This window comes from Mchenga conophoros, linkage group LG20, assembly GCF_057382185.1.
Source record: "Mchenga conophoros isolate Kocher_MC1m ecotype Shallow Benthic linkage group LG20, M_conophoros_male_GT1.1, whole genome shotgun sequence".
NCBI classification, from domain to species: Eukaryota; Metazoa; Chordata; class Actinopteri; order Cichliformes; family Cichlidae; genus Mchenga; species Mchenga conophoros.
Genome location: NC_140545.1, coordinates 30,923,541 through 30,940,606, shown reverse-complemented (window position 1 = coordinate 30,940,606; position 17,066 = coordinate 30,923,541). Strand labels below are relative to the sequence as shown.

Genomic DNA, 17,066 nt, shown 5'->3' with positions numbered 1-17,066 from the left:
ATTTCTAGCTGCTGTTTTATATTTTTTACATTTCTATTTCTTCCAAAACAGTAGACACCGGTAAATTGCATACATTATGATATATCTAAAGCTTACACTAAACATGACTCCTCCATTTTATTCCAGATACGAGGCCCGGCTCCATCCAGGACAACTAACGCTGGTCCCGTTGAGGGATGGGGAGATGACACTCTCGGTGCCTGTTTCCACTGTGATTCACCTGTCAGACGGTGACACCAGAGTGCAGAAATGTAACGACTCTGACACTTTCAGTCTAATCACCCACAAAAATGAGTACCAGTGAGTGAGTTTTATTAAGATGTGGAAATATAACAAAAGCAAGCAGCTAATGAACTCTGTCACACCAGCTGTATTTGTTTGTGGGGCGACTGTGGCGCTGGGGGTTGGGAAGCGCATCTGTAACCGGAAGGTTGCCGGTTCGATCCCGATGGCACGATATGGCAGCCTCACTTCTGTCAGTCTGCCCCAGAGCAGCTGTGGTTACAACTGTAGCTGCCTCCACCAGTATGTGAGAGTGAATGAATAATGGAATTGTAAAGCGCTTTGTTAATTAATTATCTGCCTATCAGAATACTTTATTCATCCCGAGGGAAATTAGTGGGTATTCTCGATCAAAAGTCTATTTGTGTAATGTGTTCATTTTTACTGTAACAGTAGGTGTGAATGTGCGAATGAATGTGAGTGCGAATGGTTGTCTGTCCCTGTGTGTTGGCCCTGCGACAGACTGGCGACCTGTCCAGGGTGTACCCCGCCTCTCGCCCTATGACAGCTGGGATAGGCTCCAGCGCCCCCCGCGACCCTGAAAAGGATAAGCGGAAGCGAATGGATGGATGGATGGAGTCTGGGACTGTTAATTACCACACTTTTGTCATCTAAATAAGAAATGCTAGTTAGGTTTTGCTTATTTATTGCAGGTTCAAGGTGCCAGATGAAACAGTTGCCCTGGGGACTGTGCAACAGGAACGGGATGCATGGGTCAAAGCTATTGACAAACTGTGTTCAGAGTGGAAAAGGAAGTCCAAGATGTTCATGGAACAAAAGTCCTTTCGACAAGTGAGCATAACCGAAGACACAGAGGACAACGATACAGATCTCGAGTCCAGTGGTGAATTCGGTGCTGGCAGCATCACTTATCCTCCAGCTGATAATAAAAATGTAGATCCACCCCTGAGTGATGGAGATAATTTATCAGCTCAGCAAACCCATCCACCAGCTGATCACACAAAGCCTATTCCTAAACCTCGCAGGAGGAATTCTCCCCAAATAATCCCACCTCAGGTCTCATCACTGCCCTCTCCCAGTCCGACATCTCCCACCTCCCCTCCATACAGTCTCCGTGCTATCCTTCAGCCCCCTCCCGCAGTCCCAGAGTCTCCTGCCCAAGAGGCAGGGCCTCCCCCCCGAAGCATCCCAGCTCCTCCACCTTTACCCCTCAACCTAAATTCAAAAAAAGCATGCACCAAGGTTTTCCACTGGGATCTTATTGGCCCAGACAAGGTAAAACTGTCTCCATTCATTACAAGTCATTGAATTATCATATTTTCAGAGCCAAGTATAGCACTTACAAAGGCTCCCATTAGTGTGAGTCTTTCATATTTAAATGACATGTTTTATTGTTTCGGCAAAAACAGAAAGGTCAGTTTCAGCTTGTTTTTTTCTTCATTATTGCTGCGATTGTTCTTTGTTTTGTCTGTCAGTTATTTCTTTCAAGTGCTGTTCTTTTGTAATATTAACATTGATTTCCTCATAAAATTAAATTGTTGCAGTACTGAATTCATTTGTTTGTTGGCAGATTGCAAAATCGTTCTGGATACAGGAACGCATGGGGAGGATTGAAATCGACACATCACTCTTACACAAGCAATTTGCTGTTAAAGATCTTCGGACATTTGGTGTCGTTGAGCCAAATAATACCCAACATATTATGCTGAACCAGAAGATTGCACACAACTTCAGTGAGTACAATAAATATGTCTATGACTTTTGACGTGAAGCTGCTCATAAATATTGCCAACAGAAACATATAATTTTCAGCATTTTAAGAAGAAGATTAGATTTCCTCTGCAAAATAATAAGTATAATTTCCAAGCTGTAATGAAAAGCCATTCTTCCGGATTAAGTCAAATAAAGGAGCTTATTTCTCCAGTGAATTAGAAATGAGAACATGTGTTTACACAACCACCAGAGGGAAGCACTACACAGAGAGAGCAGCTTCTCTGCAGAAACAGCATTATTGTCAGGAGGTCCTTTGAATTTTTAATAAATTCGATTTTTATGCCCAGTTAAGAGAAAGCTGACCTGACAACTTTCTTTCAGGGTTAAAAATGCTGCCAGTATTCTCTCTTCAAACAATAGTTGAGACACATTTTGTGCAAAGCACATATATGATTTGTATTTGTGTCTGCAGGGGGCAGTATGTCACCAATCCAGCAGTGACATGACTGTCCATGGACTCTGCAGAGTGATTGTGGACTGGAACATATTCTATTTCTCATCTAATGGCCTTTCACTTTTGATTAACTGAGTGTATGTGGCTTGTATATTTCAAGAGCCATGCCAGGGGAGAACATTTCAGAAGCTTCCTCTCACAGGTCCTCCAAGTAGCACAGTTACCGTGAACCGATACAGATGTGGTGGTGGGCTGCTAAATGGAATCAGCATGAATGTGCAGACTGGCAACATAATTAGAGTTCACATATTCATAAAATATGGATAGGGGATCTGAGCGACAACGGCAGTGATTTCCTGCCTTGATACAGAATACTGTATCAAGGGCTCCTCCCTGACCTGGAAACTTTGATTCTGTCAGGCGCAGGAGCTGAGAGATGAGAGCCCGAAGGCAACTCAAGGCCATGCATCTTTTTGCTGCTAGCTTTAAAAACATTTGAAGAACAAGGAAAAGCATCTTCCTTTCAGTTCCTATTTATTTGGTCCTATTAATACCACTATTGAAAGTGTCATTTTTAATACAAAAAATTAAAAAGTTCAAAATGTCACTTAAGTGAAAGGCGATAAGTATATTCCCAGGAAAGAAAAGTGGTTGTGCATGTGTGTTTTAGTTTTCTGTTACTGGATTATAGTTATTAATACAACTATGTATAAGTGTAGAATCTATATGAAAGACTGCTGTAGCCTTCATGATGTTGCATATTGGTTTGTGAAGCCTTGATTTGAAACTGTCACCAGAAGTGAGCACATATGGAGAGGAGAGTGAAATGCTAACTATAGCAAGCTTGTCTGTAAGATAGACACAGATACCTGCTAATTAGTGCTAATCAGTTTTGGTCAAGCTACTTTGAAAAAGTAATTAGTTATAGTTGCCTGTTACTTCTTCCAAAAAGTAACTTGTTACAAATGAGTTACAATATTATAAAAGTAACTAATTACCAGGAAAAGTAACTTTAAAAAAAGTTTAAATATGGAAAATAATTTTGATCCCATCTTAAGTAAAATACTAAAATATAAATTAGTAAATATACTTGAAAATACTAAAGTGCATATTCAATTGTTTATTATAAAACTGAATATATAATTAAATAAATGGGCCCTTTAGTCGAAGGAACTAACAGCAAACACTAAACACTAAAGTACTGGGTATCTACGTATTTGGAAAAAGTCTTTCTGCTTGGTGGGCCTACCCCTCCTTGGCCGGTATCTTGGCAATAAGAGACTTAAAGAAATTTGACTAGACTGTTGACAAAGGCAGCATCAGTCTTTTTAACTCAGTCTGTGCTACAGATGTTTGCGGAGAAGAGAAACCAAGCTTAGACTGTTAGATGGCGTCGCTCCATTTCTGTTATTTGCTGAGCTCACGATAGCCTCACCTGGGTTTGGTCTGCGCCTGCTAGCATCAACACCGTCGTTATTGGTGACCAGCTTTGTTGCAGCTTTGACATTGAGAGGTGCAACAAAAGTAGTCGAATTGCTTACAGCTGATGTGGAAAAGCATTTTGTTCCAGGACATAAATCCCATTTCACATAGAGATTCTTGACGTTTCTCTCTTTGAGAGAAAAATAATGTCTGGACTTCCACTTAAAAAAATGCTAAATTTGAATTAACTGGGATCTCCATGACTGTGCCTCTGTCTGTATATGTTTGTATGTGAACACTCGCCCAAGTCTACCTCTGGTTGGTTTACCATGACTACTTCACTTCATCAGCAGCACTCATGCAATTGTTCTCCCCCCCCCAGCTCCCAGTAGGAGGAAGACAGCTTCAACCCATTGTGTGCTAAAAAATAGTCATGTGTAAAGATAACGGCATTGTAATAATAGAAAAAGTAATTAGTTAGATTACCCATTACTGAAAAATGTAATGTCGTTTATTTTAATGCCATTATTCCCATCACTGGTAGCCAGTATGGTAACCACTGATCTATCAATCCCTCTATTTTCTGTGCAGTTTAAGCAGAGATGCCCCACATAATTACCTGAAAAACAGTTGAGAGGTACAGTTCAGTAAATACACTATGAAACTTTATTAGATGCACATTATTAGGGTTGGACTTCCCGTTACCTGAAGATCTGCATAGATTCGACAAGGTTGCTGGAAACATTCCTCAGACATTTTGGCCCATATTTACATGATAGCATCACACAGTGGCTGCAGGTTTGTCAGCTGCACATCGATAATGTGATCCATCACATCATGAAGTGCTCTATCAGACTGAGATCTGGCAACTGTAGACAGCATTTGAATGCAGTGAACTCACTGCCATGCTCAAGAAACCAGTTTGATGTTATCTAAGCTTGGTAACGTGTATCATCTTGCTGGAAGCAGACATTGGAAGATAGGTACATGTTACCATAAAGGAATGGGCATGATCAGCAACATTCCTAGTGTGGTGGTTAAACATTTCTTGGTTGGTACTAAAGAGTCCAGAGTGTGCTAAGAAAATGTCTCCCACACTATTACACTGCCACTAACAGCCTAACTTTCGATTCTATAATCTAGTAATTGGAAGGTTGGTGGTTCGGTCCCTGACTGCTTCAGTCTGCATGCTTAAGTCAATGGATCCAAGATTTCCTGCCGTTTACACAAAATTCAAACCTTCCCAGGCATCTTATTTTGTCCGGTTTAGGTGAGTCTATGTTAGCTGTAACCTCTGTTCCCTGTTCTTAGCTGACTGGTGTGGTCTTGTGCTGTTGTAGCCCATCTGCTTCAAGGTTCGACGTGTTGTTTGTTCAAGGATGCTCTTCTGTATATTTATGTTGTACCGAGTGGTTATTTTAGTTACTGTTGCCTTTTTAACAGCTCAAAGCACTCTGGCCATTTTCCTCTGACCTCTAGCAGGAACAAGGTATTTTCTCCTTGATAACTGCTGCTCACTGGATATTTCCTGCTTTTCAGACCATTCTCCAACAGCTATGCCATATTTAAAGTCACTTAAATCACCTTTTATCCCCACTCTGAAGCTCAGTTTGAACTTCAGCAGGTCATCTGGGCTAAATGCATTTAGTTGCTGATTGTGCAAAATTTTAACCTTTATAAAATTCTAAAGGGTGACTTAAAAAAAATCACCAATTTTTATTTGGTAAATGAAATGTAAGAATAAACGTGTTTATGTAACTGCAAAACATCATTTTTTGTGCTGTAACTTTGGTTTCAGTTTTATGACTTGGCTTTGGCTTCATCTCACAACACTGGATGTTGTGGCTCATCTGTAAATAGTATTTTATGGTCGCAGTGGGCCACGGTGGAGCCAAATTTGACACTTTGGATCTATATCAATGCATTTAAATTATTGTATTGTGTAAGCCTAACATCTGAACTGCAGTGATATATGAGTAACATAAAATGCTAATACCGAAGAAAGAGCATCTTGAGAAGTAATGGTTAATTACCTTTGCTGCACTGCTGCATTTTGTATCTGACTTTGAGGCAAATTTTAAACACTGAGTTTTGTTTTTGTAATTTAGAACAGACTTAGTCCAGAGGTGATTTCTGCCTGTTTAAAAACACATGATCTCCACCCAGATACATAAAACGGAATAATTTGGGAATCAGACTCCTCTTTCCTTCAGTCCCTCTCTATCCCATAGCACCCGTCCCTGCCGCCCCCGACACACATGCACACATAAGCGACATGCCCCTCCCGCTCTTGTTTGCATGCTTATCACCTGCCTAAATTCATGCTGTTTATTCGTCTCATATCTCATTTTTCGCCACACTATTTATTCATCTGATCCCATTAAACTGGGAGCCAGTGTGCATGCAAAGTCTCACTTTCTTTTTACAAAGCCAGGAACACCTCACCTCAGTAGACAGTGAGACTCCACCTCAATATAATAACATCACAGATATGTGATCAATAATTAATTAACAAACCCAGAAGTGATAATTAGCATCAGACATACATTGGCTCCCTTACTGTATCCACAGTGTCTTTAAAAACAGTGCAGTTACACACTGAGGCAGATGGAACTAGACAGCTTGAGCAGTTGTGTTACTATTGTTTTGTGTTTTTGAGGGGTTTAATATGGTAATCAGCATGATCCTTATGGGCAAGCCGGAACATCAGCTGCATCAAGCGTGCATAGAACAATGCTGCATTGATCTGTGTACTTGTGCACTGCATTTAAGTACTCTACAGAAATTCAGTAGACCCTTCACAGCAAGATTGCAGCTCATATTGATGTTTTTTGCATTCTTTTGAAAACTATCTTTAGAGCACATGAAGGACGCTGATACAAGGTTTGTCTGTGAATATGTGTTAGGAATTTCTAAACGCTAATAGCCGTGACTCCTCTCTGGATGCCAGCACAATGTTTAAATAAATTATAAAAGATTCTGAATGTTATCATACAGAATGGTTTATTCCCAGGTCAAGTGTTGTTTTTGATGTGAAAGATGGACCCACAGCTTTCCTTAGGTAAATGTATCAGTACTCTTTGTAGTGTGTTGCCCAGTTGCTCCTAGTCTAAGCACTGATTTGGGCTGAATCAGGAGCCTTCAGCTTTCAGGCCTCTGCTCTGTGGAACCAGCTCCCAGTTTGGTTTTGGGAGACAGACACCCTCTCTAGCCTTAAAGCTTTCAGGTCTAGATCAGGTGACTCAGAGTCCTCCCTTATTCTTGCTGCAATGTGTTTGTGTACCACTCTGCATTCAATTGTTAGTTGTTAGTAAATGGCTCTCTTCCACAGTGTGTCTGTGTGTCTTGCGGCAAGTGACCACCTCCTTCCTGTTAAGAAGGAGTTCTTCCTTCCCACTATCTCTTGCTCACAAGGAGTTGCCACTGTATTATAGCAGGTTATTTTCCTTACACTATAAACCCCCTTGAGGTGACTATTGTTGTGATTTGGTACTATATAAATAAAGCTGAACTGAACTGAATCCATTGACTTGAGGGATTGTTGGCTGAATGGTGAAAATAATGTGAAACTGCTTTGTTATGCGCACATTTTGCTTCAAGTGAATATTTGTTAAAAAATAATATTAACTATAAACAATAAAGCTACCAGATACCTGGTCAGATAACAGAAGAGGAGTAAAAAGTGCCATATGAAATGGCGTAGAAGCAGAAAGTAGCATTAAATGGAGATACTCAAAGTACCTCAAAATTGTACTGAATTAATGTGATAGAGCTATACAGTTCCATAATTAGATGAGATCCATTGCGGATTTGTATGATCAAAGTGCAGTTCTGTTTAGATTGTGTGTCTGACTCATATGGTTATTTACCTTGAGAGCCCCACTGCATGCTGCCTATTTAATGACTGAAAATGTCGCACTCCTAATTAAAAGTACACCTGTGGCTTCATGCACCCGATGGGAAACACTCTCCATCTCCATACTCTAATTTGCCAGGGCATTGCCCAGTTTGTCTGAGTGCCAGCCAACAAAGGGCTTAATTTGCACTTGTGTGTGTGTGTGTGTGTGTGTGTGTGTGTGTTTCAGGCTAGATGAGACAGCCTAACCCTTACTCACGAGGAGACTAGTAGTTCTTCAAAATTGTTTTGGATGTTTGATGTTATGATTTGTCCTCTGTTGGTCCTGGTAAGGGAATTACTGTCTCAAGTCTTTAATGTCAAGGATTTAGAGACGTGATGATTACAGCTTTGTACCTCAGTGCTCCTCATTTAACATGATGAGCCCATTTTTAATCAGTTTGATGGTTTGGATTCAGCAGTTCAACTACTACTTCGGACTGCAAATGTTGAAAGTCCCCCTTTTTATGGACAGTTGTTTAGAGTTACATAAGATTGACACTAGTTGCATCGTATGCCTGCAAGCAGCGGTCTAGCTTATCCTACGACTGGCTACATGCTGGAGGCAGTTGAAGAGCTAGCCTAGCTCTCTACAAGCATAACAAGGGAGGCTTTTCAACTTTTCAATTATTGCTTTAATTTGTTATTTTTTAAACATTGTTTTGTGGACTTGGAGAGGGCATTCGACCATGTCCCTCGGGGGGTCCTGTGGGGGGTGCTCCGGGAGTATGGGGTGTCTGGCCCATTGCTACGGGCCATTAAATCCTTATACAACCGTTGCAAGAGCTTGGTCCGCATAGCCGGCAATAAGTTGGACTCGTTCCTGGTGGGTCATGGGCTCCGCCAGGGCTGCCCTTTGTCACCGATTCTGTTCCTAATTTTATGGACAGAATTTCTAGGTGTAGCCAAGTGGTGGAAGACTTTCACTTGGATGGTCTCAGAATCTCATTTCTGCTTTTCATGAATGATGTGGTTTTGTTAGCTTCATTGGGTGATGGCCTCCAGCTCGCCTTGAAACGGTTCACAGCTGAGTGAAGCTGTGGGAATGAGAATCAGCGCCTCCAAATCTGAGGCAATGGTCCTCAGCCAGAAAAGAGTGGAGTGCCCACTCCGGGTCAGGGACGAGTTCTTGCCCTGATTGGAAGAGTTTAAGTATCTCGGGGTCGTGTTCATTAGTGACAGAAGAAAGGAGAGGGAGATCGACAGACGGATTGGTGCAGCGGCCACAGTGATGCGGACGCTGTACCGGTGTGTTGTGGTGAAGAGAGAGCTGAGTGTAAAAGCAAAGCTCTCAATTTACTGGTCAATCTACGTCCCTAGGTGAGGGACCTATGGTCACGAGCTGTGGGTAGCGACCGAAACAACAAGATCGCAGATACAAGTGGCGGAAATGAGCTTCCTCCAAAGGGTGGTTGGCGTCTCCCTTAGAGATATGCTACTCCTTCACATCAAAAGGAGCCAGTTGAGGGGGTTCGCGCATCTGACAAGGATGCCTCTTGGGTGCCTCCTGGATGAGGTGTTCCGGGCATGTCCCATCAGAAGGAGGCCCTGGGGCAGACCCAGGACATGCTGGAGAGATTATATCTCTCGGCTGGCCTGGGAACGCCTTGGTGTTCCCCTGGACAAGCTGGATGAGGTGGCTGGGGAGAGGAAGGTCTGGGCTTCTCTGTTTAGGCTGCTGCCCCCACGAACCGGCCCCAGATAAGCGGAAGAAGATAGATGGATAGACATATTAAAAGAACAAAATACAATCCACTATTAAGTGAATGTTAGAGGTAGACGTGTGTGCACATTTTAGAACAAGTCATTATTCTAAAGATAAACTGCTGTTGCAGTTTCATATACCAGCAGCCAAACATGAGAGTGGTATCGATCTTTTTTTCTTTTTTTTTTTTGCCTGTCCCGTTTGGCTCTTTTGCCATCAGAATTATTGTCTAAAGGCAAAGAAAGATGCCCAACGGATTTACTTTACCAAACTGACCCCAGTAGGCACCCCCATTCTCTGCGACCCGCCAGGGAAAGGGGGCCCAGGCCCATCCAGACCGGGGCCCAGTGCAGCAGCACCGCCCGGCCCCACAGAGCCCGGGACAGTCCACCCGATCTTTTCTACCGTTGAGAGCAAATGTGTGAACAGACGATCAAACTATTCAGTCAACATGTCTTAAACAACATGATCAGCATTCAGAGTCGAGGATTTCTGTTACTTAGCCTCATAACATATTAAATTAAAATTGCCAAATCAGAGCCCGTGTGTCAGACTGGCTTAAGTGAGTGTATTTTATAGAATTCACTGTTCATATTACATACATGTCTAAACGCTGATGCTCATAATGAAGTCTTCTCACAGCTACTGAATTATGCAGAGGCATTTCCTATAAAAAAAAAAAATCACATCAGCTTTGACTTGATAGAATGCAAATTTGTTCATTTCCCTTAGGCATTTGGAAGAAAGTAATTAAGCAAAGGACCCTTTGTCTTCAGAATGCTTTTTGAGTCATTTCATCGCAGGATAAGAGGACTATCTGTCAAGAGAAAAGCTTTCATGTACCATTGAGTGTGTTGACTTTTTCTAATCTATTGTTCTCCTAGACATTTTTCTCAAAAGTTTTCCGGTGCAACCGGGAGAGCTGAAGGACAAACTGTTCATCATTAATGAGAAAGATGGAGGCCTGTCTGATGAGCACATCACCTCTCTGAGGAGGTATGACTTGGTGCCAAAAAAACGCTGATTTGTATTCACTCCTTATAGTGTCACAACTGAAGCTGAGAGGTGAACATCTTTTTGTGCCCAAGTCCGTGGGCGGTTGATGTGTGTTTTCATTGGCAGAGGTAAAGCCTTTGGAAACTAGATGCTAAACAAATCATCAACGGGGATGTGGGTCCATGTTACTGCCAGGACAATGTGAAACAGGGGAAACCGCTGCCAATTCATGTGAGGAAGAAACACAGCAGTATTCACTGTGTTTTAATACTAAAGAGCAGATGCCAGAACCTTTTACTAGAGCAGCTCACTAATAAAAGTTTTATCTCGGGTTATTTGCAGAGATGGAAACTATTGACATGCCCTCAGGAATAAAACACAGCAAGTGGGTAAAATGCTTCCTGATTCTTACCTGCAGTTTACTTAGTGACTCTGTGTGCTGACCTCCTGGAAGGCAAAACTGATCTAATGTACTGTGGGGACGGTTTTATATATTCTGTGAAAATATAATATATATTTTAATGCGTGGTGGCGTCGTCCTGAGGAATACAATCTTGAAAGAACCACTCCCAACAGGTGCTGCAATATTGATGACCGGTGCTACTCCGGTGGCACATAGGCTGACTCGTGAAAAGGCGAATGTCTATGGTTTGAGGTCACAACTCACAGGAATGACAGAAGTAGGAAGCCCAGTTTAAGATGAGAGAGAGGTTCAAATTCAGTGCAAGTGAATAAATGGCTCTTCCCATCAACGTCTCGCTGCTTTATAGAAGCTCACGAGGACCATCAGCGTTACTTGGCTTTTAATCACTCGCCTTTCCCTTGGCTACTAGAAGTCAGTCTAATGGCATCGCTTCATGGGGCCAAGCAAGAAAACATGTGATGACATACCTGAACAAAGATCAAAAGGGAGAAGTACATATGACAAAAAAAGGAAATGTAACATAAAATTTTAAAGTCAGTCTAAAGGTCTAAATGTATGCGTCTTTTTCTGATGCTTAAACGACTGATATTAGAGATAGCTGCACTTGATGTGTTTTTACCTTTTTGACATGGCGACACGTCATATTCAACTCTTTACTCTTTTTTAAAGATTAATAAGTTGAAATAATTCTCAGGTTCATACAGTACTACTATTCTTAGTCAAATGTCGCTCTAAATTTCACACACGGGCCATACTAACAAATATCTCTATCAAAATAAAAACAAAAGACTGTAAATATGTACAGCTGACACAGTGTTGTTAACCAGTAGAAAATAAATTCATAGCTCCACATACAGCATACTGTTTGAGGATGGGCGCTTTTCCCCCTTGGCAATAAAATATTCACCGTGGCACAGAAAAAGATATCAGTTCTGGAATGAAAATTTCTGCTTTTGATTGTTGCCAAGGTTTTCTTCATTCTTGATTTTATGATTTTTTTTTTCATTTTTAATTAGAAAACTATAAACTCTGTTATTTGTGTGATGTACTGTCACCACTCTTACCTAATGCTTGCACTGGGAACTATATATGCATCAGGTGGACATATTGTAGCTCCACGTGTGGAAGATATTAGGGTGTATTTGTTGACAGCACCATATCAACTTAGAAAAAAAATCTGCCTTTGTTCAGTTTATATATAATTGCTGATTGCTGTCGGTGGCCAGAAAAGTCCATTTCTGAACATTTATTGACCTTGGACAATGACAAATTACTAAATAAATTGACTTAATCTTCATTAATTACACTTGCCTGTCAGATTTAACCACATAGCTTATCTTTTATCTTCAGCCCCTGAACACATTATGACTAAAAGACAAAAGGCACATAAAAAGCAAACAAATCAAACATCAAATTTTGTAAAGGAATGTACGTGATATGAATGTAGGTGAGAAAAATGTGTAAAATTGATTAAAACTGAGAGGCATAAAAGCCTAACAAGACTAACCGTCCCAGATGACACACACATACAGGCAAATATGAAAAAAAAGGGAAATGAACATAGACATCTCATATGACATATGGCATATAAGCCCAGAGGCAAAAAAGAAATCAGACATCACGTTGGCACTGTTGTTTTTCCAGCAGCAGCAGATTTCTACAGGATGTTGAAGCAAGTCTCCCAAATCAGCTGGAACTTATTTTCCAACCACGTAGGAAAGAAAAGACTGATTGGCAAATTCACATAAAATTGAAGGACCCAGACTATTACAGCCCTCTAAACGGGCTCCGTATTTATCCACCAGATGAATATTAATGACTAAATAAGCATCGAGTTTTACGAATATATTTAGGTATTACTGATTACAAATGAAACTCAAAAGACTCGGATAATCTGAAGTGTCAGGACTATGTGAGTGTGGTTTGATTAGACCGGACAGACAGAGAGCAGACAAGTGATTGATTAAAGCTCAAAAGAGTATGAAATCACCTTTTCAGAACTAAGCCTCAGAGGAGAAAGGGGGGAAATAGCAGGACAATGATATACTCAAAAAATGTTTAAAACTGTTGTTTGGCAAGAAATGTTCATTGTGAAACCATCTGATTGGTTATTTTAACAGGTAAATAGCATCTGTATGTAAAAAGAACAGCAAACATTTTCTTCTTATTTATTTATTGTTTTATGTTTAAGGTATGTCCCCACCATGGAAGATGTGGAAAGGTACAAATCCTACAAAGGACCTGTAGCTGAACTGCATATTGTGGACCAGTACATGATGGAGGTACAATTTTTAGTTACATGTATCATCTTCATATGCAATTAAAAATTAGGTATACACGCTCATAACATACAAGCTCGCTAACATAAAACAATAGGAATGGTTACAATAAGATGCAGGCCTAAAACATCAGTGTTCAATAAAATAAACTTCTAACTTGTAGCTGATCAATACACACACTGCATTTTAAATTGTACAAATGTTACCACTAAATTCATTACAAACCAGTTTTTTGACATCCTGCATTGACACTAAGCGTGACATTGTGGCTGCACCAAATGCACTCTTATTTTATAAGTTGCACTTAAAATTTAATGAGAAACACGGGCTTGTGCTTCATTGACGGCCTTCTTCATTCTCGGTGGCAGGGGAGACTGCAGTCATCAAACTGCTTTTGAGGCGCAGCCTGTTTCATTGCTTTGTAGAAATCCTCACACACACACACACTCGCACATGTGGATCATTTCTTTCTCTGTTTTCTGCTCTAATGCTGCAACGTTTCAACCACACATTTCGGATTTCTTGATTTTCTTTTGCCTTTGGTTAAATGGCTAAAACTGAATTTCCACTCACAGGGAATGGAAATAGATAACAAACAACTGCATCAAAAACAGGAATACAGTTGAAAATAGAATATAGTTTATAACAGTTTATTTTTTTCAAGTTTCCACTTCATTGAGCTAATTATAATTTATTACTTTAGGAATTGGGAACCAATAATTGGTCATTTAGAAACATGATATTCCAATATAGTGGCATGATGGTTAGCACTATTGCCTCACAGCAAGAAGGTCCTGAGTTCAGGTCTGCTCGTGTTTGTTTCCTCTAACAATCCAAAACACATGTAGTTAGTGGGGTTAGGTTAACTGGTAACTCTGGTTACCAGAATGGTTTTCTGTCTATGTCTGTTAGCCCTGCGAAAGACTGGCAACCTGTCCAGGGCGTACCCTGCCTCTCGCCCTAAGATAGCTGGAATATGCTCCAGCCTACTTACGACCCTGACAAGGAGAAGAGGATGAATGGATATTCCAATATATTAACAAATGAGACATAAAAAGATTTTTCTCACATTTGCTATCTGAAGGATGTTTCTCTCATCTTTACTTTACTTTTAAAAATTTATTAGTCTTTGTGGCTAATACTAATAGATCACAAAATAGCCAATATGCCAATTAACCAATACCTTATGCTTTACTCGCTAGGTGTACCAGCACCACTTTTTGTTACCATCCTGTCCACTTCTCAAGTAGTACAAGGTTGGGAAATAGTAAAGCAAGTACCTGATCAGTGACCACATCAGTACCAACGTTCAGAAGTATCACTGAAAAAACTGTAGTGTTTTTCTGTGCATGCAATCCCTCCAAGTAGGGAATGCTATTGCACACACACACAGAAACATGCTGTGGAGCACACTGAAATTGAGCATTAAAGTTGAAGGTGGGAGTGTCATTTCTCACTGAGCCTTCTCCCCTTTCCTGTGAACTTTACCTTAATGTGACCCCGCCATGCTGGGAGACATGCTCTTGGTACCCTGTACCTTAGCAGTGCTCTTGTCAACCGTGACAGGCAGCACCTGATGACTCTGTTCTTTATATTCTGTGTAGGAATACCAGCCATACTACAGTTACAAAAAGAAGGATTGGTTATGCTGTTTTTTTTTTTAAAACTTACTGCAGTTTGTCTTTTCACTTCCCAAAGAAATGCAAAGAAAAACACGACTTTTGTTTAACCCAGTTTGAACTAGGATAGTCTAAAGCACTGATTTAGAGAATGATACAGGAGGCTGTTGGCTATCCCAGCTGGTTACTGGGTAACCAGTTCATCACAGACCAAATCAGACAGAAAGAAAACCATTCACACTCAGATTTACACCTACAGCGATTTTAAAATCACCGCAAAACCAGTGAATGTCTTTATACTGCGCCCACGCGGGCGGAAGAACGTGCAAACTGTAAACAAAAAAGGGCAGCAGGATGAAAACCAGAACATTCCTGCATAACATAACAGTTAACTAACCACTGCACGAATTCTACCCTACCAGAATTACAATTACAAGAATTTAAATAGCAAATTTCAGATCTCACGATTAAAGCAGCATCCAATGCATGCTCATTTAGCACTTTGCTCACGAGAACTTGTTGAGTCACCTGCCTTCTCAGTCACACACCACGGCTGTCATGGCAGGCATCATCTGGTTATCACTTTCCAGCAAGGTTGGCAGTGATATGGTGGCTCGAGGTTGCAGCAGGGTTAGCAGATGAACAGCCAGAGCAGCCCACACTGCCACACAGGAATATTTGACAGTGTGTTTTTTTTAAAATGGGATTTCGTATGCAAGCCTGGGTTGAGTGGCAACACCTTCGTAAGCCTCATGTACTTCTGAAGGCTCTGAAGGCTCAAACCTCCATGCAGACAGGCTGGATTCTACTAAATAAACAACAAAATCAGTTTTATTTATTATTGTCAACTAACAGGTATTCAAACTAAAATACCATTAACTAATGTTCTGCGGGGTTTATTCATTCCAGACATCCACCCCATAAATCCATCGATCCATCCATCCAATCTCTTACGCTTATCCAATACAGAGTCATGGGGAAGGTGGAGCTTATCCCACAGGGGCACAGGGTACACTCTGGATAGGCCAAAAGACTGTGGCAGGGTTCACACAGAGAGAAAAGCTACCATTCGCTCTTGCATTCACACCTTTAGCCAATTCAGAATCACAGGTGAACCTAACCTAAGGCCAGAGTACCCATAGAGAACCCACCCAGACACAGGGAGAACATGCAAACGCCACACAGAAAGGCCCCAGCACCTTCTTTCTGTGAGCCAAACCAATCTAAAGTACCGTGCCATCCTAACACAATTTGAATATGTTTTCTATGCAAGACATGTGATAGTCAGTATTTATGCTTTTGCACCACACCTTGTACACACTTTACAACATGTGTGGTCTTCTGGTGCTTTATTGTATTTTGAAACTGAACATTATGTTGGAACCTTCAAGCAACTGTTTAATTATTCTCTGTTTACGGAGTATCAATAAAACTACTTATTGGATACAGCTGGAAGCAACAGTTTGGGAACCCCTGAGCTAATTTGCTCAATTTGTTGATTTCTGAAGTGAAAAGAAAACTCAAGCCCTGCAGCAAGCAGACATTAAAATGGAATACTCTTTGCACTGCTGTTATTTTATCTGAGAAACTTCAGATCAGTAATTTTGGTGCATAAAACAGGCACCTTTTGAAGCCAGTCCTTCTGTACTGAATTAGGAATTCCTCTTACCTTTCTTGAATAGCTCAACAGTATGTTGGATTTTGAAGTATGCAGTGTCTTGAGTGACTGCAGGACAACTGCATTCAGAATGCACTGGTATTTAGTGAAATCCATTCTTTTCTTTATCCCTGCATTACTTCGTGTGCTACAGGCTGCTTGAAGCAGAATTTTCTACCCAGTGTTTAACAGCTGACATTTCTCCCCATCAGAAACTGTTTAGTTTCATTTTTCTACAAACATAACGATTGTGGCCAATCCCCCCAAAAAACAAAAAAGCAACCCAATACAAACCCCCCAGTAACTAACTCAATTCTAACATCACTTTTTCTTCAGGCATTGACTTTTGTGATTAGTGTGTGTGTAAGATTTCCCACTGAAAACTCTTTCATACACAAGCAGTTTGTTCATCAGTGCTGCGCTGTGAAAAGAGGGCATTAGCACTATTGTGCCAGCATGACTCTTCCACAGCTCCTTTGCAGTCATTGTTCCCAAACATGTATTGACCTCTGTCGTTTCCCTTAACTGACATTTCCTAATGGTGCTTTAAACAGCAGAAATACACTGTAAAAAAAAATCTGTCAAATTTACGGTAAAATACCGGCAGCTGTGGTTGCCAGGAATATACCGTGTAAAAAATGTGGAATCTGTAAAAGACA

The 17,066-nt window shown here is 40.8% G+C and overlaps 1 protein-coding gene across 1 annotated transcript in view; it reads left to right on the top strand.

Annotated features, from left to right (window-relative positions):
• Positions 1 to 17,066, top strand: part of LOC146551134 (uncharacterized) — a 57,151-nt gene that overhangs the window by 4,450 nt on the left and 35,635 nt on the right. The window contains exons 6-10 of the mRNA XM_085259996.1: positions 127 to 300; positions 936 to 1,518; positions 1,814 to 1,976; positions 10,317 to 10,428; positions 13,044 to 13,134. Of these exons, the coding sequence (XP_085116122.1) occupies positions 127 to 300; positions 936 to 1,518; positions 1,814 to 1,976; positions 10,317 to 10,428; positions 13,044 to 13,134 (1,123 nt within the window). The remainder of the gene's footprint in view (positions 1 to 126; positions 301 to 935; positions 1,519 to 1,813; positions 1,977 to 10,316; positions 10,429 to 13,043; positions 13,135 to 17,066) is intronic.